The sequence below is a fragment of the Sphaeramia orbicularis genome, chromosome 16 (genome assembly GCF_902148855.1).
Source record: "Sphaeramia orbicularis chromosome 16, fSphaOr1.1, whole genome shotgun sequence".
Taxonomy (NCBI): Eukaryota; Metazoa; Chordata; class Actinopteri; order Kurtiformes; family Apogonidae; genus Sphaeramia; species Sphaeramia orbicularis.
Window position 1 is genome coordinate 34,771,259 of NC_043972.1, and position 27,169 is coordinate 34,798,427.

General features: G+C 38.6%; 1 protein-coding gene across 1 annotated transcript in view; it reads left to right on the plus strand.

Moving 5' to 3' along the window:
* The first annotated feature begins 1,710 nt into the window (after nt 1-1,710).
* Nucleotides 1,711-27,169, plus strand: part of itga10 (integrin, alpha 10) — a 33,603-nt gene continuing 8,144 nt past the window's right edge. The window contains exons 1-14 of the mRNA XM_030157409.1: nt 1,711-2,551; nt 8,277-8,388; nt 9,027-9,136; nt 9,229-9,317; nt 11,977-12,091; nt 12,199-12,326; nt 12,937-13,085; nt 18,332-18,482; nt 22,369-22,534; nt 24,578-24,651; nt 24,730-24,874; nt 25,965-26,113; nt 26,232-26,375; nt 26,567-26,773. Coding sequence (XP_030013269.1) covers nt 2,500-2,551; nt 8,277-8,388; nt 9,027-9,136; nt 9,229-9,317; nt 11,977-12,091; nt 12,199-12,326; nt 12,937-13,085; nt 18,332-18,482; nt 22,369-22,534; nt 24,578-24,651; nt 24,730-24,874; nt 25,965-26,113; nt 26,232-26,375; nt 26,567-26,773 — 1,791 coding nt within the window. The 5' untranslated portion in view covers nt 1,711-2,499. The remainder of the gene's footprint in view (nt 2,552-8,276; nt 8,389-9,026; nt 9,137-9,228; nt 9,318-11,976; nt 12,092-12,198; nt 12,327-12,936; nt 13,086-18,331; nt 18,483-22,368; nt 22,535-24,577; nt 24,652-24,729; nt 24,875-25,964; nt 26,114-26,231; nt 26,376-26,566; nt 26,774-27,169) is intronic.

A 27,169-nucleotide genomic window follows, 5' to 3' on the forward strand; every position in this document is an offset into this window, starting at 1 on the left:
ACTTCATATACTATTAGCATAAACACTATGAACTACTTTTACTCTGTAATGTTGGAATAATCATACTCCAAAGTCCCTTCCAGGCCAAAGTGTTTTTGCCTGAAATAGTGTAAAAGACTAAACTCAATGATGAATAAAATTAATTTTTCCAATAAGTACCTCATGAATCTAGTATATTTGATATTAGGACTTTATATACTATTAGCACAAACAATATAAACTACTTCTACTGCGTACTTTTGGAGTAATCATACTCCAAAGTCCCTTCCAGGCCAAAGTGTTTTTGTCTGAAATAGTGTAAAAGATTCAAGTCAGTGACAAATAAAATAAATTTTTCCAATAAGTACCTCATGAATTTGGTGTTTTTGGTATTATTACTTATCAGCACAAACACTATGAACTACTTTTACTGCTTATGTTTGGAGTAATCAAAATCCCTTCCAGGCTATATGTGTTTTCATCTGAAGTAGGCTGTAAGACTAAATTCAGTGATGAATAGAATTAATTTTTCCAATAAGTACCTCATGAATCTAGTATATTTGGTATTATTACTTCATTATATTGTTAGCACAAACACTATGAACTACTTTTACCGTGCACTTTTGGAGTAATCATACTCCAAAATCCCTCCCATGCTACAAGTGTGTTTTATTCGACAAATAGGCTTTAAGACTAAATTCAATGAAGAATAAAATTAAGTTTTCCAAGATGAATTAAAATTGTAAAAGTCAAGTATTTCACAAATCTGGTATATTTGGTAATAGTACTTCATATACTGTTAAAACAAACACTATGAACTACTTTTACTGTATACTTCATATACTATTAGCATAAACACTATGAACTACTTTTACTGTGTAATGTTGGATTAATCATACTCCAAAATCCCTTCCGGACTACTTTTGGAGAAAATTATTTTTATTCATCATTGAATTTAGTGTTTTACACTATCTCAGATGAAAACAGTTGTAAAATTGAAGGGATTTTGGAGTATTACTCCAAAAATACACAGTAGAAGTAGTTCATATTGTTTGTGCTAATAGTATATGAAGTACTAATACCAAATATACTAGATTCATGAGGTACTTGTTGGAAAAATTAATTTTATTCATCACTAAATTTAGTCTTTTACACTATTTCAGATGAAAACGTATAGCCTTGAAGGGATGTTGGAGTATGATTATTCCAAAAGTACACGGTAAAAGTAGTTTATATTATAATAGTAATATAATAAGTACTAATACTAAATATACCAGATTCGTGAATTACCTATGGAGAAAAAGATTTGTTTTTCCATGTAAAAAAAAAAAAAAAGCCTTAAAACCATTTTAGCCAACTTACTTTACCGTAATTATCAGATAAATAGCGCACATAAAAACACTAGTGGCTGGTTTGACCGTAGTAAAAAAATTGACCCGCCTTTTTCTTTCCAATAATTCATGTAATATTTATCACAACTGAAGTTATAAAGCGTGCCAGATTTGTACATCACAGCAAAAGGGAACAAGTACAATGGGTGATATGAAAAGGAGATATAAAGAATATAAATAAATAGATTAATAATAAACCGGTGGAAACTAAACCATTTGAGAGAGTAGATTAAATCTATGTGAAAGAAAGAGAGAGAGGAAAAGGAGAGAGAGAGAGAGAGAGATGTGGGTTTGAGGTTTGTGAATGTGAACCAGGCGGTCAGAGAGAAGTCTGATGGATGGAGGAGGACGCACGGAGGGAGGGGAGCTCTGAGGATAAATGCGCTCTTTCATTTTACACTGAGAGAAATCCGTTACCAAAGAGCACGTATTTACATCGAGAGAGACTCGGTAGAGGCGGCCGTTTTGTTGATAATTAAAGAAAATTATCGGCGACGATCATGGGCAGTGATTTTTTGGGAAAACTGCGCTGACCTCAAACTTTGGCGCTGATGAGCGGACTTTTGAGTCGTGATCTTCAAAGACGCGCTCCAGAGTCCCGAGGGATCACGCGCGGCGCTGACGGACTGTTTGGGAAGGTGTTGGACATTAGTAATGGTTTAATCACTGAGGCCTCTTGTTGGATGGTGCACAGGTGCAGGATTTGACGGCCAAAACATGGGTCACTGAGGTGCCACTTGGGTTTTTCTCGGCTTCTTACACCTCAATTCATGTCCTGTGCTGAAGGTGCGCAAAAAAGCTGAACATTAGAGAAGAATGCCCGCCACGAAAAGGTATTTTTATCTCTATTTAACTACCCGGGACTTTTGTAAACGAACCGTCTTGGTGAGAACCCCCACACACGCACAGCAGGCATGCCACTGCAGCACCGTTTGACCGGATTTTACGCATCTCCAGGGGGAAGAAAGAGCTGAAAGAGCGCATGTGTGCTTGTGTGTTGTGTGTTTTGGATGCCAGTGTACTGCATTTCCACAAGTTCAGGGGAGACCACTTTGTAAACAGACCAAAAAAGTTAAAAAAAAAAGAAAGAAAAAAAAGAGAGAGACTCTGCTTTCATTGGATTTTGTAAATGGAGCTGCGTAAATACCTGTTGTGCCTGGAGTTCATCCTCCTTCTGAAAGGTAAGAACATCTCTATGGTTCACCTTGGAGATACATTTTGACATTAGGTTATCTGTTCTTCTCTAGCCTTCACTGATGCCTCTTCATTGACCTCCTGCCTTGTCTCAGTGGATGATATGGTGATTAACCTCCACAAATTTTGCACTTAACCATCCAGCATCTGTGAATAACGATGCTACACGTGCCTCCCTGAGCTCCGAGGACCTTTAGACCTTCAGTAAGCGACTGACCATGAAGACATTCCTAGCATGGCTGTGTGCAGGAGAGTACAGAAGCAGGCATATTAAAACATATGGCCACACTCCACTTGCCAAAGAGATCAAAAACTTAGGAAGTTGAACAAAATAGTGGCTCCTAGTTGAAAGTTGGAGTCTTTAGTAAATCTATCAGTGATGTCAGTGCAGAGGAAATATTTCATTCCTGCTGGAGGCCTACCAGGAGATGTTAGAAGCCTTCAGAGATACTCAAGTGTGTCCTCTTCCAAAGGTTACTGGTTCATCTCCTCTTACAGCTGACACCTTTTTGACACTGGCAGCTGTGCAACACGACCTCACCGGCCATATTATCCATTTCCATCTCTTAGACTTCATGACTAAGCTCTCCCACTAAGGCGGTTATGCCATGTGTGTTTTCCTCATGGAGCATGAACATCAGCTACCCTGCACTGCTCCTGTTCATTCTGGTAGAGCTGCCTCAGACACCTCATTTAGCATTTTGGTTGCCCAGTGGGAAACCAAAGAAAAAGACCATTGTTGTCTACTGAAACTCTACATGTTTAAGTATTTATGTAGCTGATAAGCAGATGTTTAACTGCATGCAACCACGAAGAAAAAGGCAGATTGATAGATGAGATTGTATGTTGTGCAAGGCATGTTACAGTCATACCTCCATTGAATGACATAGTTAATGAATTTTATGTATAGATTGTAATAGTTGGCATTTGTGTGGCTAGATCTAAAAAAAGTACCTGTGAGTGATTATCCATTCAGCCGACCTTCATCATATGCACTGTGCATTTTGCTCAGAAGCAGAATGATTAGATAATATGTCACGCCTTCAGATCATTCACGCCACATACATTCATACAAACAACACACTGAAGCAGCCAGAAGTTGCATGTTTTCCAGTTTTACCCTCTATTTTTGGGTTAAACCAAGCGTTTTAAAAGGCAACCATTCCGGTCTGTAACTTAAGCGTTAATTTACTTGAGCACGGTGCTGTTGCATGTGTGTTCATGTGTCACAGGAGCATGTAGGTGAATGAGTATGTGTGTAATGTTAATGGTTTCAGCAGAGATCCCCTGATGCAGGCAGCAGGCCTCCATGTCTGTTACACTCTGTTATGCTTTACTGAGATGTTTAACACAGGTGTGTGTGCTTGTGTGCGTTTAAGGGGTCATTCATAAATCCTTGCCGTTATTCTCCCGGTTATTCTCCTTTTTCTCTTCTCATCATTTGCTGACTTTCATTCCTACTCCACCCTTTTCTCATCCACCCCCATTCCCCACGAGAGGGTGACAAAGATGAGAACAGAACATGATAGAGATAATGGAGAGAAAATCTGTGAAAGTGTGTGAGAGGAGGGGGATGCATGGGAAATATTATTAGTGAGTTAAATAAAGATGATAGAAACAGACCGTTGAGCAGATATCTTAACTGCAGGACATTTCACAGAGGTGCCATAAGTCAAGAGACGTAAATAAAGAACACAGAAAAACAGATGAGGAAGGGAAACTTTAATACTTTCGCCTAATTTAAACATCATGCGCCAATGTCTTGCTATACTGATATATTTTCTCTTGTATCCAAAACACTGTAGTTTCAAGTTCACTGCAATTTCTTGGCGTGCGCACACAGACACACACACACACACACACACACACACACACACACACACACACACACACACACACACACTAGAGTATGCATGTATTACAGAGACACAGACACACAATCACATTGAGTAGCAGTAGCGCCCAGAGCCGAACATGTGGTTGAGAGAATCTGGACCCACTTTGGCTTGACAAATGTTTGCCACTTGTCGTCATGGTGATGGGTGGTCAGACGGGCTGTGGTATAGTGTCATATATAAACCCCAGTGAAAATGGAACCAGAGCGGGGAGGACAAGACAGGGGGGAAACGGGGAACGATGGTACAGTTTGTGGGAGTCAGAGAGGGGGTCTGAGAAGGGAGAGGGGGCCTTGTGGTAGAGTTACAGTGTGTATAACAGTGTGTGTGTGTGGAGAGGGGGTAAAATAAGAGGCAATTTATGGTTTATGAGAGAATGAGTGAAATAGGAGGATGAAGGAGAAAATCAGTGGCAGGAGTTGTTATTGGAGGCCTGGTTTGTTGTGGAAAGAAGTTTGGAATTGAAGAGGGTGGGTGACGCTGCCACAAGAAAAGATGCAAACATTTTACTGCACTGTGTGTAAAGAAGGGTGGTGGGAGAGAATAAGATGTTGCCATGCTTGAAGATGGATAGACTTTTAATCACTGTAGGCCTGAAAACGAATACCCAAGGAGTTCTCGTCTTTGCCAGATTCCCATTGGTCATGTATTATAACATAGAATCAGACAGATCCCTTCCAAGTCACTGAAGGTTTGGAAGTAGAAAGAGTAAAAGCTGATCTTTCAAACTGTACCATGGATGTAGTGCTTCAAATTATGTCTATATAACAGTTAACCTTTAACATGAGCTAAAACTAGCCACATTTTTTGTTTTTAAATGTTTTGTATGTAGTATTGATATTCCAAACTCTCAGCAACAGGAGGAACAGCCATGCCAGAACACACTTAAGGCCAAAACCACCAATGAATCAACACTACAGGGTGGGGAAGCAACATTTACAATATTTTTAGGCAGGGATTGAAAGACAGTGTATGACCAATTAGTTTATTGAAAGTCATGAGAATTTATTTGCCACAAGAAAATTTACATAATAGAAAATGTTTTTATTCTATGTGTCCTCCTTCTTTCTCAATAACTGCCTTCACACGCTTCCTGAAACTTGCGCAAGTGTTCCTCAAATATTCAGGTGACAACTTCTCCCAATCTTCTTTAATAGTATCTTCCAGACTTTCTTGTAATAGCTTTGCTCATAGTCGTTCTCTTCTTTACATTATAAACAGTCTTTATGGACACTCCAACTATTTTTGAAATCTCCTTTGGTGTGACGAGTGCATTCAGCAAATCACACACTCTTTGACGTTTGCTTTCCTGATTACTCATATGGGCAAAAGTTTCTGAAAAGGTATGGATAATAGTGTTAGGTATGATTATGACATCAATATATGTTTGGTTTCAAAACAATTGACATTGTGCCTGCTGAGAAAAAACAACTAAATGATCATTGTAAATTTTGCTTCCCCACCCTGTATGTATCCACAGACTATATCAGTCACTGCACAAAATACAAAGTTCTATGATTCCACACATCTGTATTATGGTATCATCAAGTTTTCTTCTTCACATGAAATGTAATAGAGAGTTACTTTGACAGTCTGTATAAATTGACAGTGTCTTATAATTTTCATGTGTTGTGTCAGTTGATAGTTTACATTATAGCTCTGTTAGCTTAGCTCTGTATTTAGACAGAAAACAGCCACAGTTAAACCACAAATCACCCCAGTTTTATGTACAGTTTGTGTCATCAATATCTGCATCAAAGATCTATTTGGAATCATCCAAGCAAGATCAGAACTGTCATAGCTTTGTCTGAACCATGGATCAACAAATGAGAACTTAGCAAAGATAATAACATCACATAACAAGTGGTGCCAGGTACAACAAACCCCACCCCTTGCACGTATTGTACCTTATTTTGGCATTGATCCAGCTGATGTCATCATGTCTATATGTGTGGTGATGTCAGCATATCAGTTGCCCCTATATATGTGCCAACTTTGAAATACATTGAAACAAAATTGATGTATTTATAGATATTTGAAATTTCGCCCAATATAAGTAAATGTGTGTGTGTGTGTGTCATGATTCTGGGTCACTGACAATTAATAAACCCAATTAGGTATGAATTCAACCAATAGTTTTGCTGCTACAGACATTTGAAATTTCACTTATTATAAGTAAATAGGGAAAAGAAAGATTTTAAAAATTCAGAAAAAATTGAACTTTGACCTACTTTTCCCAAAATATAATCAGATCTATTCTGGGTCACTGGCAATATTTAAACCCAATTTGGTATGAATTTAACCAATAGTTTTGATGCTAGATCTTTGACAGAACATCATAGGTCTTCATTGTAAATGCTCTAATAATCATTCTGTAGTATTTGAAACTACAAATACAACATATAGTTGTGACACATATAGATAGATATGAAGATATGAGTAAATGTGGTCATAGGAAGCAGAAGAAACGTGACCAGAAACACAAAAAATAAAACAAAGGGATGTAAAAGTGCAGGTAGAATACCGACTACAGCATGTGAGAGAGAAGCGATGATGGAAGAGAAACAGCGAACATATCTAGTTTCCTCTCTCAAACCAAATGGAATCCCACTCTGATTGGCCTGGCTGAGGTAACTGTCTGTGTGTGTCAGTGCGTATTTGTGGGGAAAAGTATCTTTATACAAGTGTGTGAGGAGCTGGTGTATAATCACAGCAGCAGTAGTGTTCTGGTCCCGTTCCTGGTCTTGGACTCTTCTTCTCCAGTGGAATCAGTGGGTTATGTACAGTAGGAGAGTAACTGTAGATACCTGTAGCTGATTCCACAATTATAAATGTACATAGTGAGCTCTTTTAACTAAATACTCTCTACACGCCCTGCAAATGACATCCAGAATACACATGTGGGACAAATTAAATACCAACTGTCAAGAGCTGCCTTTGAGCCTGATGTGAAAATACTACATTTCATTTTAGTGAAATTGTGTAGCTAGGAAGTAAAGCGGATGTTCTGCTTCCAGTCGTCAGCTAACACCATAAACACACTTCTAAAACAGGAAAGAAATCTATGTATGTATCTATCTATCTATGTAAATTTGGAATCTTTGCTGCTATTTCGACACCTTTAAAAGTCCTGTTGCTAATTACTAAGCTAAACTGTACATTTACATAATCATTTTATCCCAAAAAATAAGCTACTGTATCTAAAACTGAGCTGACTGTGGTTTATTTTGCCGTGTGTGTGTTTACTGCTTCAGTTTACACCTCCATGTTCGCAGCTCAGTAAAGTGTCCAACTACCACGCTGCCACTCACTGTCTCTTCTGTGTCTCCTGCACGTCTCTTCTGTCTGGATGAAGGCAGGTTTGTGTGTCATAACAGGGGGCTTACTATACTCCATAGTTTTTCTAACCCACACCCTTCCCTACCTCGCCTCCTCTCCCTCTCTTCCCTCAGACTGAACTCCCTTTTTCCTCCGAAGTAGCCTTTGGTCACTGTGTTTATCCATCTTTTCAACCCTCCCCTCCACCCTCCACTCCCCACCTCCCACCCCTCATCCCCTCTCCCAAGGCCAAGAGGAAAATAATAACCTGACTCTGCACTGGAGCTCTAACTACAGCCCTGGACTTATTTTCAGCTCCATGTTTTACATGTGTTTTCACTCATTTTTTCCACTAACAAATATTGTTTGTTTGCTCATATGCGCAATTACGATACTTTGACAGGAATGTGAATTGCTTTCATATGTTAGAAAATTATAATTTACTATCTTTGTGTCCCTTTGTCATCTATACCATTATGTTTGTTGTTTTGTCCTCCAGAGTTGTGTCAGTGTTTCAACATTGATGTAACGCATCCTCGTATCTTTACTGGACCAGAAGACGCTCTGTTTGGCTTCTCTGTTTTACAGCATGAATCACAAGGGGAGAAATTGTAAGTGTGTCTATGAATTATACAAGATGACAAACAAACAAGACAAGAAAAAAAGATTACACCTTTACATCATAACATAGAGATTACAATGAGTGAAAATGACCAAGTGTACGTACATCCTTCTGAGACTCAGGAAAGTAAAGATTTTGGCTTTTTTTTACATTAAATAATTGCTTTGATTGGAAGCAGCATGATATAACAGTTTTTTCAGATACTTTTTTTTTTTTTTTTGGTGGAGTGTCTTATGCAGTGGACAGTCTTTAAAACTGTGAAACTCTTGTCCCTTACAGAGGAAAAAAATGTATTGCTGGGTCTCAGGGGAATAAATACATATTTCAGCCCCTTATTATAACAATTCATCCATCCATCCATCCATCCATCCATCCATCCATCCATCCATCTTCCTAACATGAATATACGTACATTCTTCATCTGTAAATATAATTAATACCAAGTAGATTTTCATTTGCAGTGCTGTTGAGACCAACAACTCCCATTATCCCATGCAACTTCACAATGTCATCAAACTACATCTTTTGTTACTGTTTTAATTGAGAGACCTTTAGCAGGAATTACTGTGTATTTAAAATGTGATAAAGTTTTGATATTAAATGACTGATTGTGTCATCGTGTTGAAGAATGCTGGTTGGCGCTCCTTGGGACGGGCCACCCAACAACAGGAAAGGGGATGTGTACAAATGCATTGTGGGAGAAGAGAAGAACTCAAACTGCAGCAAAGTAAATCTAGGTGAGAGTCATGAGTAAACCCAAAGAAAACATCTCAGTAATCACAATGTTTATCTAGTGTTTGTATTCATATTTTTTTCCCATCTATCTCAGGTGAGACTGCTCTCCAGAATGTTTCTAAAAACCTGAGGAACTCTCACTTGGGAATGACCCTCACTCCAGACTCACCTGATGGATTCCTGGTAGGTGAAAAATAAGGGTTTTTCTTGCAACTTTATGGGCACTGGGGTTGTGTGTGGGGTCTGAGTGGATGTGGTGAGACCAGACTGTGTTTGTTTGAAAGGTTCTGAATGAATCAGCTCCAATGGTGTGTTTTTATTCAGCTGTCAATGTGGCCATATGCGGTTCACTGACACCCACACTTCCTGGACACCTTTTGCAGATTCATACTTGTATTAACCAAGTTGTACTCACAGAGGAATGAATAATTGGCTTACCGAATCAAAATGTCTTGTGCAACACACAGAGCTACTTTACAAGCATACATTTACAGACAAATCTGAAATACTTTACAGGATTTTTTTAGGAACACATCCACGTTTAAAGCTTTCAAGACTGAAATTACTCATTATCTGACTATCATCTTCCCTTCGGTAGATGTTGTAAAACAGAAAATGTAGAGTCAGAGTTGAATAAATATTGCGACTTTACTTACGTGACATGAATCTGCTATGACCACCACTGCATTTGTGTAATAATTAGACATTTATGTATCAAAATATCTAAACTGATCTGTGTTATTTTATTGACCTGTGTAAGTTAATGTCACATACTTACACCAATGCTCAGAGCATTATTAACTGTAATGTTTTAATGTCTCAGTGTCACATCCCCTTGAATATTTCATCGGAATGACTTGACAGAATGTGAATATACATGACTCCGTGGAACATGAATAAAATGTCAACACATTACTTTGTGCTTAAACAGGAATCATGCTTTGAGTCAGAAACTAACAAAGCCCTTGATCCCACACATGCTCACATGTTCATCTCAACTCAAAGGATTAGGACCTCAACTCCAAAATGAACCAAAGTGGACGTATTTTAAAGTAGTAAAACCACTGATGGCTGCTGGGCTCACCGCCACATATTGCATTCAAGAGCTTACATTGACCTCCTCTCTAAAAATACTAAGAGAATAACTTTTTTATCTGGACTCATTCAGGTCTTATCTGCTTTATTTGGTACCTCTAATAAGTAGCTCAGTGGTCAGTCTTTAAAATACTGCCCAGTTAACCCTTAAAGACCTAGAATTATTCCAAATGAAATTTTCTTATTGTTCTTTAGCCTTTCCTATGTTTTTTTTGCCATTTATAATATGATCCACTACATTTTCCAGCGATCATAAAAGCTTTGAGAAAATTCAAAGCCTGTTATATCAGAGCAGAGAAAGCTGAAGAGAAACGCTCATTCCAACACATTAAATATCAGTAGCAGCACTTTGTTCCAGTCAGACTAACGACAACGACAATAAAATAGATTTTCAAAAGTAACTAAGAACCGTAATGGTATTATTAAGTACTCATATCAGTACTCGGTATCGGCAAGTACTCAAATGTAAGTATTTGTACTTGTACTCGGTCTGGAAAAAAGTGGTATTTGTGCATCCCTAGTCAGAAAACAATAGGTGACTTCATGGTTTCTCTGTCCACTAAGTATATACTGTGTGGCTATTTATGCCCCGCTATCAGTCTTATTTATGTTATTTATATATAATGTTCTCAGATTTGATCAGATTTTAAGCTGTTTTTCCAAGTCCAAGTCCAATTCAAGTCTGTTAATCCTACTAATTTTAGTTACTTTATTTTTGTCCATGTCAATGAGGTCTCTGGCTTGCAGGGGAATAATGCAAGTGTGCCTGAGTGCTTGGTGTCTGCCAGGTTTTTTACTGCTGTTTCGGGTGTGGAGTCGTGTACAGTTCACGAATGCTAGCCAACTTTGCCCGCTTAATGTGCGTGTGTGTATGAGTGTGTGTGTGTTTATCTTAGCCCTAGTGGTCAGGTCTATAACAGGATCGGAATGCGTCTCCGGCCCTTTGTTAATGACAGACCTACTAAAAGCCATAGCACCTCTCTCGCTTTCCTCCGTCTTTTCCCTCCTTCTTTCCTCTCATCCCTCCCTCCATCCTTTCTTCTCTCTGTGAGTCTCTGTGGAGAAACCCGTCCATAATGACAGGCCTAGAAAAACCAGGATGTTTCTCTTTCTCTCCTTCCACCAACATTTCACCCAACTTTCAGTCTTCTTCTTTTGTCCTCTTGTCTGTATCTCAGTTTCTTTTTTAACTTTCCAGCAGAACCTCGTCTCTCCTCCCCCCCCTCCCCCCACACATACACTTCACCCTTTGCTATGAAAGCCAAAGAAACGCTTTGAAGACTGAAATATTTTTACATGATGACCCCATACCGTCCCCCCTACTTTTAGCACAATCAGATTTAAATTGCTTTACTGGTCTCAGTCTGGTGTTCCAGTTCTGTTAAACCGCTCATGACAACATCCACTGCCAACATGTCAACAATAGTCGCTCTCTCTCTGCCTCTCCCTCATTTCTCTGTCCCCCAAACCACACTATTGTAGTTTTTCCATGACTTACTCCTTCTTATGACTTGTTTGCTTTTTGTTCCCAGTCTGCACTCATTTATTCTCTTTTTCTGTATTTTTAAGCGGGTCCATCAACCGCGTTTGTCTACGTGGTTAAATCCTTTTGATAACAGCCAAACAACCACCTACTGGTCTTTCTGAGATACTTAAAGATATAAACCATTGAAATTGTCCATAGATGGAATGACTTCACCTGTAAGACAGATGTTGATGTGTGTGTGTCTGTGTTTGTCCTTGGCAGGCATGTGCCCCTCTGTGGTCTCAGGAGTGCGGTACGTCTATGTTCAGCACTGGCATCTGCGCATCAGTCAGCGATGACCTAGAACCACGAGAGACCATCGCTCCAACAGCGCAAAGTAACCGCACATCTGCTCACACAAACACACACACTGAGGCAGAGAAACATCCCTCCCTGGTTTTACTGAAGCCAACCAAACATTTTTTTAACCCCCTCATGTGACAGGGTGCTCCACATACATGGACATTGTGATCGTGCTGGATGGTTCCAACAGTATCTACCCCTGGTATGAGGTCCAAAACTTCCTCAGCAATATCCTCAGCAAGTTCCACATCAGCTCAGACCAGATGCAGGTAAAAAGCAAGTCAATGTGCATTTGAACAGTCTATAAATATTATTTACATTAGTAATGGAAACTTGCGGGTTTGAATTATTTGAGTTTTGTCTCCCACTTAAATCTCTGGAACTCTGGAACGGTGCTTTGGTTTTCATGTGCAGCAAGACAAGCTAGTCCCTTGAGTGAAAACATACTCAGAGTGACACATATAAAGAACAATTTTGGCAAATATGAACAGAATGAATGGCTGTAGTAATGCAGGGGGACAGAAGCCAGGATCACTTACGGTTGAGGAAGAATGGAAGCTGGCGGTGGAGGGATTGTGCATGGGGACGTTATTCTGGGTTTAAACAACAAGATCAGTGAGAGGGGGGATTGGGTTTTGAGAAGGGGGTGGTGTGGGTAAGGGGTAACAGGCAATGTGAGGTGAAGAGGAAATACCTTTGGTTTCTGAATGAATTCAGAAATTCCCCAAGTGCACTGTTTGCTTTAAGAACAGAACTGGTGCTTAAAGAGATAGTTCCCCCAAAGACACCAGTCTCAGATGGTGCTTTCCACAAATATGTGCCAAAAAGCCATGAACATTTGGCATTTTTGTAATTGTTGTGCATGTGTGTGCATTTCAGGTGGGTATACTACAGTATGGAGAGATAGCAGTCCATGAGTGGTCACTGAAAGACTACCAGACCACACAGGAAGTGGTGGAAGCTGCCAAAAACATCAGCCGGCAGGAGGGACGAGAGACGCGCACTGCATATGCCATCCACATGGCCTGGTAAGTCTGACCATGTTTACATGCACAAAATATTCAGATTTCTGCCCTTATTCTGAAAAAAAAACAAAAAAAAAAAACCGTTCTCTTGAAACTGTGTATACAACTTATGAAAATAAACACTCCACGATTCCCGTTTTCATGCAGCTGCACATTAAAATTTTGTGTCAAAATAGTGTTTTTTCTAAGTTTTCATTGGCTGGTAGACTTGTTGGACTGTGTTCCTATAACCAACCTCTTGAAAAGGTTATTCATAAGCTTTAAAGGTCCATTATGTATGATTTGGTAAGGATTTAGGATTATCTTTTCTTTATTGTATAACTGTATGAAAATAAGAATTGTCAGGTTTTTGTTCCTGTAGAATGAACTGTATATTTCTTTTTTCTACTCTATTGTCCATCCAGCGTTAATGTTTGTTAAGGTGCTGAGTGGGCCTAGAGTTACTTATAGCACAGACAAAACAAACACTGGCTGTAACAAGGGATTTTGTAGGAGTGGGTAGGGAGGTATTCAGTTGGTTGTCATCTATAACATCACTGTTAGTGATAGTGACTGCTCATCCCGTTGGAAATGCAAACTGTAAGTCAGTAGGTTTGTGTACAGATCAATAAGGTGACTGTAAGCAACAGTTACAGAGCAATATGAGGTAAAGTCTACAACAAACCCCAACCAAGATGCATTTTCAGAGTGTTCCTATATAATATAAGCATATCCCATATGTCTTAAAGAAATACTACTTCTGGAATAAGTCCTAATTTGGTTGGATAATGGCATATCGTTAACCTCATAGCACAATTACCCAAGTCATATTTTTGGCCAAATTGTGGTATGTGTGTAACTTTACTCTCCTACCACTGATGTTTCATTTTGCATCACTGGCTATGACCTGAAAAAAAATATGACTTAGTCAATCATGCTATGAGGCTAACGATATGCTATTTACATGACCTGTATGAAAATCAAAGGACAGTCATATTCAGAATAGTGGAATGCTATTTTTTCATGTAAATATAGTGACAGTTATTTTAATTCAACTAATTGATCATTATATAAAGAAATACAGATTTGGTCTCTGTACTGAAAACTTTCTGGCTTTTAAGGTTGATTAATGTTTCTTGGAGTTTTGTCTAAATATATAACAATAGTTCATCATATGTAATTATAGTGACAATCAGGTCTAACTTGCTGTTTTTCTATGTAATGATATACTTCAGTATAAACCTATGAGTCAAGAATGTTTAATTTTAACTCTGTAATATAAAGTCATAGGGAAAGTAAATATGTATGTTTTTGGAAACACATTTAGCAGTAAGTGAACAGCAATAGATGTTGATAAATGGCAAATGTAGAGTATATAACCTTTAGAATACCCTTTAGTAATTTGTTTCCTGTCGATTAATGCCTGCTCTGTCAGAAATATGTGGGGGGCGCTTGAGCTGGTAACATAAGTCTAAAGAAACAGCTTAATAGATTTGAAGTAAAACCTCAGTCTTAAAATATCCTGTTCTTTTCAAAATAAAATTCCTGCTTTATTAAAGTCATACCCGCGTAGAGAACCACACCCAGACCTGATGTGTGGCACCACTTCCATTTTAGGATGTGGCTCTTGTAGAGGTGTTGTACACATACACACACACACACACACACACACACACACACGCCCACGCGCACGCGTGCACACACACACACACACACACACACACACACACACACACAGCCACACACAAATACACACACACACCTACACACACACACACACACACACACTAAAATACACACATGCAGGTAATTGGACAGTTCCTGTTTTCTGCTACATTTAAAGGTAAAAGTTAGAGGAGTTCAGAGGAACATTTAGAGGGTAGTTGAAAAGAAGTGACTGGAAAAATGGAGCCAGTAAAATAAGGTAACTGTGGCATTAAAACACCAGTGACGGGAAATCACGACTGACTAAACTACAGGCTGCTACTCTCACTCAGCTCATCATTGCTCATTAAATGTTTAGAGAAGTAATTCCTAATGAATAAATTTAGATGTGATAAGAATGTAAATAAAGAAGAAGTTTTCAGCATGGGATATAGTACCAACAAACAAAATGAAACTTATATTTTGACTTGTACTTCATACTCCACACATATAAACACTCAGAGGTATTGATAGTTGGGTTGGCACAAGGCATGAGAGTGACCGGGTAGAAAAACAGTGAGATTAGCTGAGCTGGGGCAACTTGCTGCTGGCTCAGCATGGCTGCAGGTGTGGCAGGGCCTGACCCAGCCCGGTCAGCCAAGCAGCGCTCCTACAGCTGTAAAAATACACACTTATATATACAGTACACACATGCACGAATGGACACTTACACACACACGCATCTACAATCAGATGCTTTATTTCTGTTCTTAAAAGGCCCGACATTGACTACATTCATTTCCTGATCCTCTAACCTCAACTTTACCCCTTTTCACAGCATGTTTGACCTTTAACCTTCACCCTAACCTTGTTCTTATTATACACTCGAACTTAAACTCAGGCACTTAAACTAAAAAAGCTTCCTAAACAACATTAGACACGCAAAACGTCTCTTTTATCTGGAGGTTAATGAAGATAAGTTGTTAAAAAGATGCAAAAAAATAAAAACTATACTTGGAATTGACATAAGTTCATCTGAACAGACCATAAATGCTTTAACACACACAAAACATACATTTCTGACAATATCGTCATTTATCATCTACTACTCAGTGCTGACAAAGGCTCACAACTGGTCACTTACTTCACCAAACACAACAGATTATTTGCAGATTTGGCTTCACTTGACACTTCAGAGCCAAAATAAAGACTTCTTGAGTCTGGAAAGTATTAAAAAAAGTCTAAATTTAAAGATAATAAAAGCAATAAAGTAAAAATAGGAACATAAAGAAGACTGAATTGGACAGAACTCCATAGTTTTCCTAATAACACAACTAGAATGTGCGTGTTGATTTGGATAGAAGTAATAAATGTGATATATTGTAATGGTTTGTATTCAGAATCCTAAAAATGTGCGGCTGACATGTAATTTGCTCAACGTGGATTTCCCTTCAGTGACTTCAGTCTTGACCTATACTTGCCCTAAAACATCAATAAGCCACAATCCTTAGTGTACACACACACTTTAACACATTTTTTCATGATAGTAATATTGGCTGTGCATTAGGACACATGGGCACACACAGTGTAATGTTGACATGTAAATGACACACGTGTAGCACAGAGGGGATCACTGACTGATGCATGGATGTCACATGTCTTTGTACAATTGGACGAGCTGATTTTATTTTGCTCCACCCGTCTGAGACACTCTGTCACCCACACACACTCACAAAAGTACACACACAGACCACTGCGCCGTGTCATTACCACACTGCTGTGACTCCATAAAATGGGTCGTAAATACAACCAGGCCTCCCAATTAGCTCCACTCACTTTCTCTTGTCTTTCATCTTTCTTTACTTCTTTCTCATCTTCTTGTTTGTTTCATCTCCGCTTTTCCATTTTCTTTTCTCTTTTCCTCTTATTCTCACTTCCCTTCTTACCTGTTGTTGTCCACCTCCATCCTTGACATCTTTTTTATCTCCCTCTTTTACTGTCAGTTCTATTTTAATACCACATCAGAGAAGGATTTTGGATTTTTGACAGTTGATTTTGATTTAATTTTTTGTCTCTAATCTAGTAGTTTTAGCCTTTTAAATCTGTGTTTTTACATTCCTAATCCTGCTAATCCATTTTTTCAATCCTTTGTCCCTTTTCTTTTAATATTTTTTTCCCTTCAGTTTGCATAAGTACCCTTTACTCTTCTTACCTAAAATTTACCCATCTATTTGTTCCTCTTCATTATTTTACTTCTACTCCTTTCCTCTGGGTTGTTCTCGTTTCGCCTCTTCTTCTTTGCACCCTATGTAATTTTCAGACTGCATAGGGGAAACGGTTGTTTTTAACTCTGAGTTTCTTGTGGCTGACCACAATGTTATATTTAGGCAAGGGCTGGAGTTAGGCCTGAAAATGAGTGAGTTCACAAGCAGAGACTACTCACTTTGTATGTGTGTGTGTGTGTGTGTGTGTGTGTCTTGGTCTGAGGCTTACCAAGCCTATTCAATGCTTAAAGCAGGTCCCACTGAGAACAGGTTTCCTGCAGACAAACAGGGTGCGGCTGAGTCTGTTGGTGTGTGTTTGTCATTTAGGTTTCCTCTCTGTATCATGGCACAGCCGGATGGGAATGCACAGATGCGGTCACTGTGTGCAATGACACATGCATACTCCATGTAGTGACCAATTTGACTCAACTGGCAGCTAATGTATGTGTGTCAAGTATGACTAATAAAGTAGTGGAATGGTCCAGTTGTGAGTTGGACCATTAATATCTTACTTAACACATAAAGACCCAGTACTACTTTTGTAGCAGTTCCCAAATTAATTTTTTCTCTCTATTTAACCTTTCGTAAGTGATTTATCATCATTTATTGTAATATTATCTTCTTTATTTTGTTTTTTTCCCAGTTAAAATCTGGTATTTTCCTGTATTTCATTCACTGATCATGTAGATGTTCATAAAAGCTCAGATTTAAGTTGAGGGTTGTTATATTATAAACAGAAAAAACTGAAGAAAAAGTGACTTTTTCAGTAAAATATATCAATAACTGAACATAAACCAAGTGTGTCCATCCACTGTTATTGATCCAACTCCATAGGTTTTAATGGCGAATAAGTGTTGTAGAAGTGTTTCCACTGTAACTACTGAGCCTCTGAACATCCAAATGGGTCATATCTGATGACCATGAAAAGATGAATAACTGTATTTTACACCAAGTATTTACATGTATTGATAGGATTAGTGGATCAATAGTTATTAAACATTTTACATCAGTAGATGGTTTTGGTCACCACTGGCTGTTTGGGTCTTCATGGGTTAATGGGAAGGAGCTCAAATCCAGTTAGTGTTTTTACTAGCTATTCATTTTCTCAGAGAAGCTCTTGAAATTGTATATTATCATATAGAGGATGTTTATTTGAGATTTTAGGAAACCATGCGACTGGATACTCCCTTTTATCCTCTAGCTCCCTCAGGCCCTTTCTCTCCTTTGAGTTTTAGTGTCCTTCCACTGTGTTGCCCTCGCTCAGCATCTCAGATTCAGTTGAGTCCAGGTAGATGTTTTGGAAAACTGTGGAGCGTGAATTAGTGTGACATGACAACTCTCTTTTTTCTCTTGTCCTTGTAGCACAGAGGCATTCAGCACTGAGCGAGGAGCCAGAGAGGGTGCCACCAAGGTGATGATCGTTGTGACAGATGGAGAATCACATGATGGGGAGGAGCTAGCAGACGCACTGGATGAATGCGACAACAGAAATATCACCAGATACGCCATCGCTGTGAGTACATCGCAGCAACTTTTGAGAGCTTTCAATATTACTACCCCCGAGACCCAGTAAAGTAAAAGTTTAAATTACCTTGATGATGTAATACTTTTTTTTAACATACTGTACATATTTTTATGGAGTGTCCTTTGCAGTGGAGCTTTTTTTTTTTTTTTTTTTTTTTTTTTTTAAATTTACCAAAACTTCAAAACTCTTGATGCCTACAGAATACAAAAATACTTTGCTGGGTCTCAGGAGGATATATCTTCAGTTCCTTTGGAATTTGATAAATTGTGCCTTGACAAGAGTGACATATAGAAAGCAAACTAGTGATCTTTATTACCCTGCCCCCTGAAGGGAGGTAAGGGGTATTGTTTTTGGTTTGTTTATTTGTTTGTTTGCTAACACTCTAGCAGCAAAACTGTTGGTTGAATTCATACCAAATTGGGGTTATAGATTGCCAGCAACCCAGAATAGATCTGATTACATTTTTGGAAAAGTAGGTCAAAGTTCAAATTTTTTATGAATTTTTAAAATGTTTCTTTCCTCCCATTTACTTATAATGGGCAAAATTTCAAATGTCTGTAGCAGCAAAACTATGGGTTGAATTCATACCAAATTGGGTTTATAGATTGTCAGTGACTGAGAATAGATCTGATTACATTTTGGGAAAAGTTGGTTGAAGTTAAATTTTTTAGGAATTTTTTTAATCTTTCTTTTCTCCCATTTGCTTATAATGGGTGAATTTCAAATGTCTATAACAACATCAATTTTGTTTCAATTTACTTCAAACTTGGGACATATATAGAGGCAGTTGATATCCTGACATCAGCACATGCATAGACATGATGACATCAGTTGGATCGATGCCAAAATAAGCTACAATACGTGCGAGGGGTGGGGTTTGTTGTGCCTGGCACCACTTGTTATCCATTTGTTGTATAGAGTATCTCTTACATTCCTCATGCATTTTGAGAAAGTGGTGGTGACCATATACACCCTCAAGCAACCACACAATACTTCCACCACTCCCCCAAAAATAACATCCACAAATTACTAAATGAACCCCTTGAGACTCTTAAAATAGTCAGTTGGGAACAAAAACTCTTCCTTTCGTGCCCCACCCGACCCCCTCAATACACAGGAACACAGTGAGTGGCATGATGGTTTTGGTGTCAGTGGGGCAGACAGACTTTAGTGGCAGGACTGGGTAAGACCCTCCCATCCACAAGAGCCTCTGGGGAACCTTCAGACCCCACTGAAACCACAGCAGAGGAGAACAAGAGCTGACATGGCAAAATGGCACTGTGGATACAACCAGTGAATGGACATGGCTAAAGGATTTGTAACCACAAATTATGTTGAAATGTGTTGGACGTGGCTGCTGTTGGGAAGGCAACTTTTAAACATATTTCACTACTAATTACACAATGTGTGCCCACTAATGTAATATATAGTATATCTCATTAAAATACTAAAAGTGAGTAACATATTCAAAATAATTTAGGAGTCAAAGTGAATGGATGCTGTATGTATGGCAATAAAAAAAGTCTTCATCTGAGCAAATAGGTAAGAGGCTTCCATTGGATAATTCAGAATAGAATAGAATAGAATAGAATGCTTTATTGTCATTATACACATGTACAAAGAAGTTAAAAATTCATGCAGTCATGCAGTGATTAATATGTTAGTTCTTTAACTCTGACTCCAACTTCAACGACCATCAGTTTTATAGAGAGCATAAAAATTGGACTGTGTTTCAATGGAAAAAGGTCCTGTGGTCTGATGAGTCCAGATTAACCCTGTTCCAGAGTAAGAGGGGTGGATGAAGTGATTACCCATCATGCCTAGTGCCTACAGTGCAAGCCTGTGGGGGCAGTGTTATGATCTGGGGTTGATTCAGTTGGTGCAGTCCAAGTTCAGTAACATTATATGTAAAAAAATAAAAAATAAAGGCACACGACTACCTGAATATACTGGATGACCAGGTCAGTACATCAGTGGATTTTTTTCACCTGATGTCACAGACATATTCCAAGGTTACAACCAGGATTCATCAGGGTCATATTGTTATAGAGTGGTTCAGGGAGCATGAGACGCCACTTTAACGCTGAATTGGTCCAGACCTGAACCTCACTGAGAATCTTTGGGATAGAGACAGACTTTGGTGCATCTTAATGCATCTGCATTTTAATGCATCCATGGATGGAAATATGTTTTATGACATTTATTGAGACACTGCATAAGCATTGCATGACATACAGGATGGCACGACAAATGTGTCCTGTAATTGAAGTGAAAGGCAGTCCAACAAAATATAATGTGTGGGATTTTTTTTGTTTTGGTACTGTATATTAACACTTGGTGTAAGCTGTGTAAACACAAAACCTTTATGACCCTTTGTCTGGTAGAAGGATAAAGAACCAAATTGTCCTTCATTTTATTTTCTAGAACATCGAGACAAATTGAGATAAGTCATAACTGTAACAAAATGCAGCTAAATACATATTTTGTTCCCTATATACATCTACAGGAGATATATGTCACCATCTAGTGCTTAGAATAGAAAAGGTAAAGGCTGCATTTCTATACTACAAATTGTGCCAAAATATGTTGTTAAGGTTACTGCACTGCAGGCTGTGTGATTAACAGCCCAAGCTGTTTGACATGTGGACAACATGATGCTACGTCAACCAATGTTCAATCTGAGGCAAAATAACAGACACTAAGGGACAGAAACATGTGGGTAGAGCACAGATTATATGCAGCGCTGAACAAAAAAAAAAAGAAACAAACAGTGGATGGAGAAAACAAGAAAGAAGGAGGTGGGTTCTGTGGTCAAGTGTTTGCCCAAAAAGTCAGAGTGATGACAGGTAACTACTGCTTGTTACAGCCATGTTTTGATGTCGTCCACTGTGCTGCTGTCTGTGTGTGTAGGTTGTGTGTGTGGAGTGAAAATGGTTCACAAGGGAGGCAAGCGCTTTCAAAACAAGAGCACGGTCACTGCAGACTGTGTTTTCTACATCTAGAAGTATATGTGTGTGTGTGTGTGTGTGTGTGTGGGGGGGGGGGGTCATCTACGCAGAACTATCCGTGTATCTACACTTACATTCATATATTCAAACAAAACTATATATTACTGAAATGTGGTGTTCTTTGTAGTTTAACGAGTCGTATCCTCATGTTACACTGCTATTCTTCTCTTTCCCTGTTTATGATTATGTAAAAGGCAGCAGCAGTTGGCAGCCTGAGTGGAATTTCTCCGCCTCTATAAGATCTTAATGTACATATTAATATGTGGGCTCTCTTCATGTTACACATTGCAGACCTCTCCGTTCCCTACGCTTTGAAAACAGAGGATTTCCTTAGTTTGCTTGGCAGCTGGAGTCACAGGGGGAGATTCTTGGGTTTGGTTTCTCTTATGGAATTTTCTCATTTGTACTTCAGGCGTTAAGCCATTCACCACTCCAGCTACAGTATATCTTCTGCATCAGTCATCTCCTCAGCTCCACCGTGGGCCTGTGCTCCTCATTGACCAATCTCTGGTGACTTTCATTTCCTCTCTTTTGTTTTCAAGGTAATATGTTGCCTTTAGGTTTGAGTTAATCATTACTAAATTAAATAGTAAAGATTAGTTGGATTCCATGTCCTGTGTCATTGCAAACTCCACTGAACTGATGCTGTTGGCTAACTCTCTCAAGTCTTCTACAAACTTTCTCTCAAAACTGTTTCTCAGGAACATGGAGAAGTAATTGTACTGACACTTGCCAAAAAGTCTGTTTATGCTCACTGTTTTTCTTGCTTTCATCGCCTCCCACTCAGAGTTAACCCCTTGATATTTGACAAAGCTGATGTTATCTGTTTATTCATTTACCCTCTCTCTCTCTCTGCCATACTTCAGGTTCTAGGACATTACATTCGCCGGCAGCAGGACCCTGAGACGTTTATTAGTGAGATCAAGTATATCGCCAGTGACCCTGATGACAAATACTTTTTCAATGTGACCGATGAAGCTGCGCTCAATGACATCGTGGATGCCCTGGGAGACCGCATCTTCACTCTGGAAGGTTTGTGACGCAAAAAAAAGGATGGCTTAGGATGAATAAAAGAAAGTAGAAAGAAAAAAGAAAGAAAGTAGCACTTATTCAAACCACAAGCTACAAGTGGGGCCTTATGTTACACATAATCCATCATGTTTTGTCATGTGATGGCATGTACTAGCTGCTGGTTACAGGCAGGCCCATAAAAAAACTGTTTGCTAAATATATGCAGCTGTAATTTACACATTCCAGCAGTAGAATAGTAACACTCTCTTTAATGTAAATTATCCACAGGGTATAGAACTACAAAGTAAGACATAGTTTTACCCAGTTTTAAGAGATGCTGACTCAGGCCTGGCACCTGTTTAGAATATCTAACCCAGTTCCCCTTTTTATGAGATGCTTTATTAGATGGAATTCTATTTTTTGAATAAAATGTTACACACAATATACACAGCCTGGCCCACAGTAATTGGACCGCCTTTAGCTGTGATTATGGGATGCATTTGCTTTCAGTGTTGCATTCATTTTTTGCCAAGATCTTGTATTGATGATGGGAGAGTCGGACCTGCATAGAGTCTCCATCACATCCCAATGGTTCTCAGTGGGGTTCAGGTCTGGACTCTGTGGAGGCCAATTCATGTGTGAAAATGATGTCTCATGCTCCCTGAACCACTCTTTCACAAGCCGGATGAGCCTGAATATTCCTGGCTTTGTCCATGTGCTCTCTAGATCCCTGATGTTTTTTTTTTTTGTTTTTTTTTTTTAAAGAAATGAGAAGCTACCCACTGCAGTAATCATCTAACGGAAGGATCTGAACTATTGGCTTAGTTAAATCCAGATGGGGACTTTTTTTTGCAGTGTGTGTATTCATATCCAGACAGATATGATAAGATGAGATAAATGAGCCTGTTTAGTATATTGTATAGCTGTTTAATGTAATTTTTTGATCCTGTGACTTTATGGGTGACCACATGGGTCATGGTCAACTTTACTGCTATTTACTATGGAGTTATGGTATGGACACAAAGAAACATGCACACAGCTTTAATTTATCATGTTATGTGATTGTAGTAGAATCTTAAATAATCTACCATTGAGTTCATGTTAATTTACTGTGAATGCTGTCCTTTTCTTTAGGATCATCAGATTTTTGATTGATTTTCTGAAATATAAACACATACTTATTTGACTGAGGTCTGTATGGAAGAGGCTTAGGGCTACTGAAAAAAAAAAAAACATTAATGTCCAATATATTTTTTTTTATTATTATTCTGAGAAAAAAGTCAAAATTCTGAGATTAAAGCCAGAATTCTAAGATTAAAGCCAGAATTCAGAGATTAAAGTTTGAATTCTGAGTTTAAAGTCAGAATTCTGAGAAAAAAGTCAGAATTCTGAGATTAAAGTTTGAATTCTGAGAAAAAAGTCAGAATTCTGAGAAAACAAAAAGAATTCTGAGATTAAAGTCAGAATTCAGACTTTTTTCTCATATATTGATAAAAAAACATAATGGACCATAATTTTTTTTTTTTTTCTCCTGTGGCCTTAATCCTCTTCTGTAGGTCTGTGCAAACACATTCAGATACACAGTTATTATTGCAGTTATTATTCAAGTCTACTTTATAATAAAAACAATAAACAGAAAACAAAATGAGGATTCAAAGCTTAAATAAGGCACTCAGAGGGAGAGGGGAAATGAAAGTGTCAGAAGTACATAGAACAGTGTGGAAGGTGGACGACAGAGGTGAAGGACTGGGTCCGTGTGAAAAAATAAACAGTAGTCCTGCAGAGAAATCAAGAAGAGGAAAAAGGTTTAGGGAGTGTTCAGCTATCATAATAGCTATGGGAACAAGAGAGGGAGGGGGATGGAAAGTGATGCTCCTTTTGCATGTTCAAGGGATTTCAAGAGGAAGGGAGAGGAGGAAAGGAAGGGGTGGAGCTTATCTGCCCCCTGGAGTGAGGGTGCTGATGGTGCCATTTCCATCCTGAGATGTCCTAAGAGGCAGAGGAAGGAAGGGTGGAGGTGTGCAAAGATCTGCCAGAGAAGTGACTGTGTGTGTCCCCATTTAGGTACACTGGGCTACAACGAGAGCTCTTTCCACATGGAGATGTCTCAGATCGGCTTCTCCACACACACACTGGATGTAAGTCCAACACTAACCACATGTTCATCCAGGAGCCTTTTACCTGTGAGTCTTATCTTGCTCTGCTGTTGTCTTCAGGATGGTATTCTGTTTGGGATGGTCGGCGCCTACGACTGGGATGGCGGCGTGCTGAAAGAGGGTGCCAATGGACGTATCATGCCGCCGAGGGAGGCGTTCGAGAGCGAGTTTCCTCTAGAGCTCAAAAATCATGCTGCTTATCTAGGTATCAGTAACTATATTGTGTTTATTCCGAAATACGTTGTAAAAGTATAAACACAGACAAACATGCTCCAATTCATCTCCAGAATATGAGGTTTCTGTGGAGCACAACACTTCATTTCACATCGTTGTGAAACATTTTACCTTCATCAAACAAATTACTCTGTTGTGATGTACATATTCAACTTGGACATATTACTGTTACCATAATTTTGATATTTCAGCTCATGTATCCAGGGCCATTATTACAATGGGGAAAAAAGGCTGACAGTTTCCAAAATCATTAAATCAAAATGACAATTAAAGCTGCAGTGTTGGTAGTTTTTTCAGCATTCCTGAGCAGAAAGAACAATACATACTTCATCAGCTCCTTTCCTGTGTTTTTGGGCTGTGGAAATCTTCTCCATTTCTGATCAAATTCGGACATAATTATTGTGCTCTGCTCCGTATCTTGACATGAAATCTTGTAAAAATGCACACAAAAAAACCCCCACACAACACTCCATTGTTTTGTAGTGGTGGGAGCTGATAGGGGAAGATGTGTACTGTCAAAATGCTTAACAATATAATTTAATAAACGTTAGTTTTGTAACAAATATTCAATGCTATGGATTCTTTCATCCTACCACTTTTAACCCCATAAATCAAGATTTCACTCATTATACTTGAAAGACTTTAACTTAATTTAGAACTGAACCAACCCTAAATGAACAAGTCAATTCCTGAAAATAAAAAAATGAAACTACTCACAAAAATAGCTAAACTAAATCAAAACCTATTATTATTATTATTATTATTATTATTATTATTATCATTAATAATAATAATAATAATAATAATAATAATAATAATAATAATAATAATATACCTTGATTCTACTAGTTTATTTTATGTGGTAATGACTCTGTTGGATTTTTTAAAAGCCTCAGAACCACTTCCCCCAGTCACAAACTGGTCATACAGTCATCCACAGTATCTTCTGAAATCTTGCCTGGATTAAAACATAGATGATTATAGGCAAACCAAACCATAGATCCTGTAGAATGTGAACTTAGCTGCAGTGTTTGCTGATGTGACTCTGTGTGTTCATGCAGGTTACACAGTGTCTTCTGTGATAGTTGGAGACTGGAGGAGGCTTTATGTAGCAGGAGCTCCTCGATTCAAGCACAAAGGCAAAGTCATCCTGTTTGAACTGAGTAATGAGGGTGATGTCAACATAGTCCAGGCCCTCAACGGAGAGCAGGTACAGCTCTGTTTTTACCACTTTTAATCACTTTACTCCATTTGTCCTGTTTGTGAAGGATTAAATCAAGGCCTCCACCTACTGGCGATAAAATGAAATTGCATGTTTCTGTCTGTAGATTGGATCGTATTATGGCAGTGAGGTGTGTGGTCTGGATATTGACCAGGATGGAATCACTGATGTCCTCCTGGTTGCTGCTCCCATGTTCCTTGGATACGGAAATAAAGAGGCTGGTAGAGTCTATATCTACAGCCTGAGTGGGGTAAGAAAGTAGGGTGGGACCTGAAACTCTTCTGTGTACACGTACACAAATACACAAAAAGACACATTTATCTGATATCACAAGGTCATAAAAATTTTATTGTTTTTTAAATTATCATTCATGGAATCTATCCCAACATTTAAAGTGAATCCATGGTTTTAATTTGAATTAATCTTTTTCCTTTTTCCCAGGAGGAGGTGTTTGTGTCGAATGGCACTCTGAAGGCAGAGGAAAAATCCCAGGACGCCAGGTTTGGTTATGCTTTAGCATCTGCTCCAGACCTGAACCAGGATGGCTTCACTGACCTGTTGGTGGGTGCGCCGCTGGAGGATGACCACAGGGGGGCTATCTATGTCTACCATGGAGATGGTATTCACATCATCCACAACTACAAACAGGTATCTGTCAGTCCTCTACCACAGTATCCTCACTATCTACACTACAGCCCTAATATTCCACACACATACACCAAATGGACAAAAGTATTTGTACATACTGAATTCAGGTGTTTCTTTTCTAATGGGTCTGGGATACAAAACAATAATGACCAACGCCATAATATAGTTCTATATTGTGTTAAGTATCAATGCATGACATAGGTTAGGTTTGTTTAAATTGTTATCTTTTCTTCCAAAATGCCTCAGAGATAGTTTTTACTTCATTTCTCTCTACTGATTTTTTTTTTCAAATCTATGACTATGGTTTTAACAGTTCTACTTCTAAATTTCTCAAATATTTTTCATGTTCTGACTGTAAATAATAATTTTCTATCACAACTAACCATCTACTTTCTT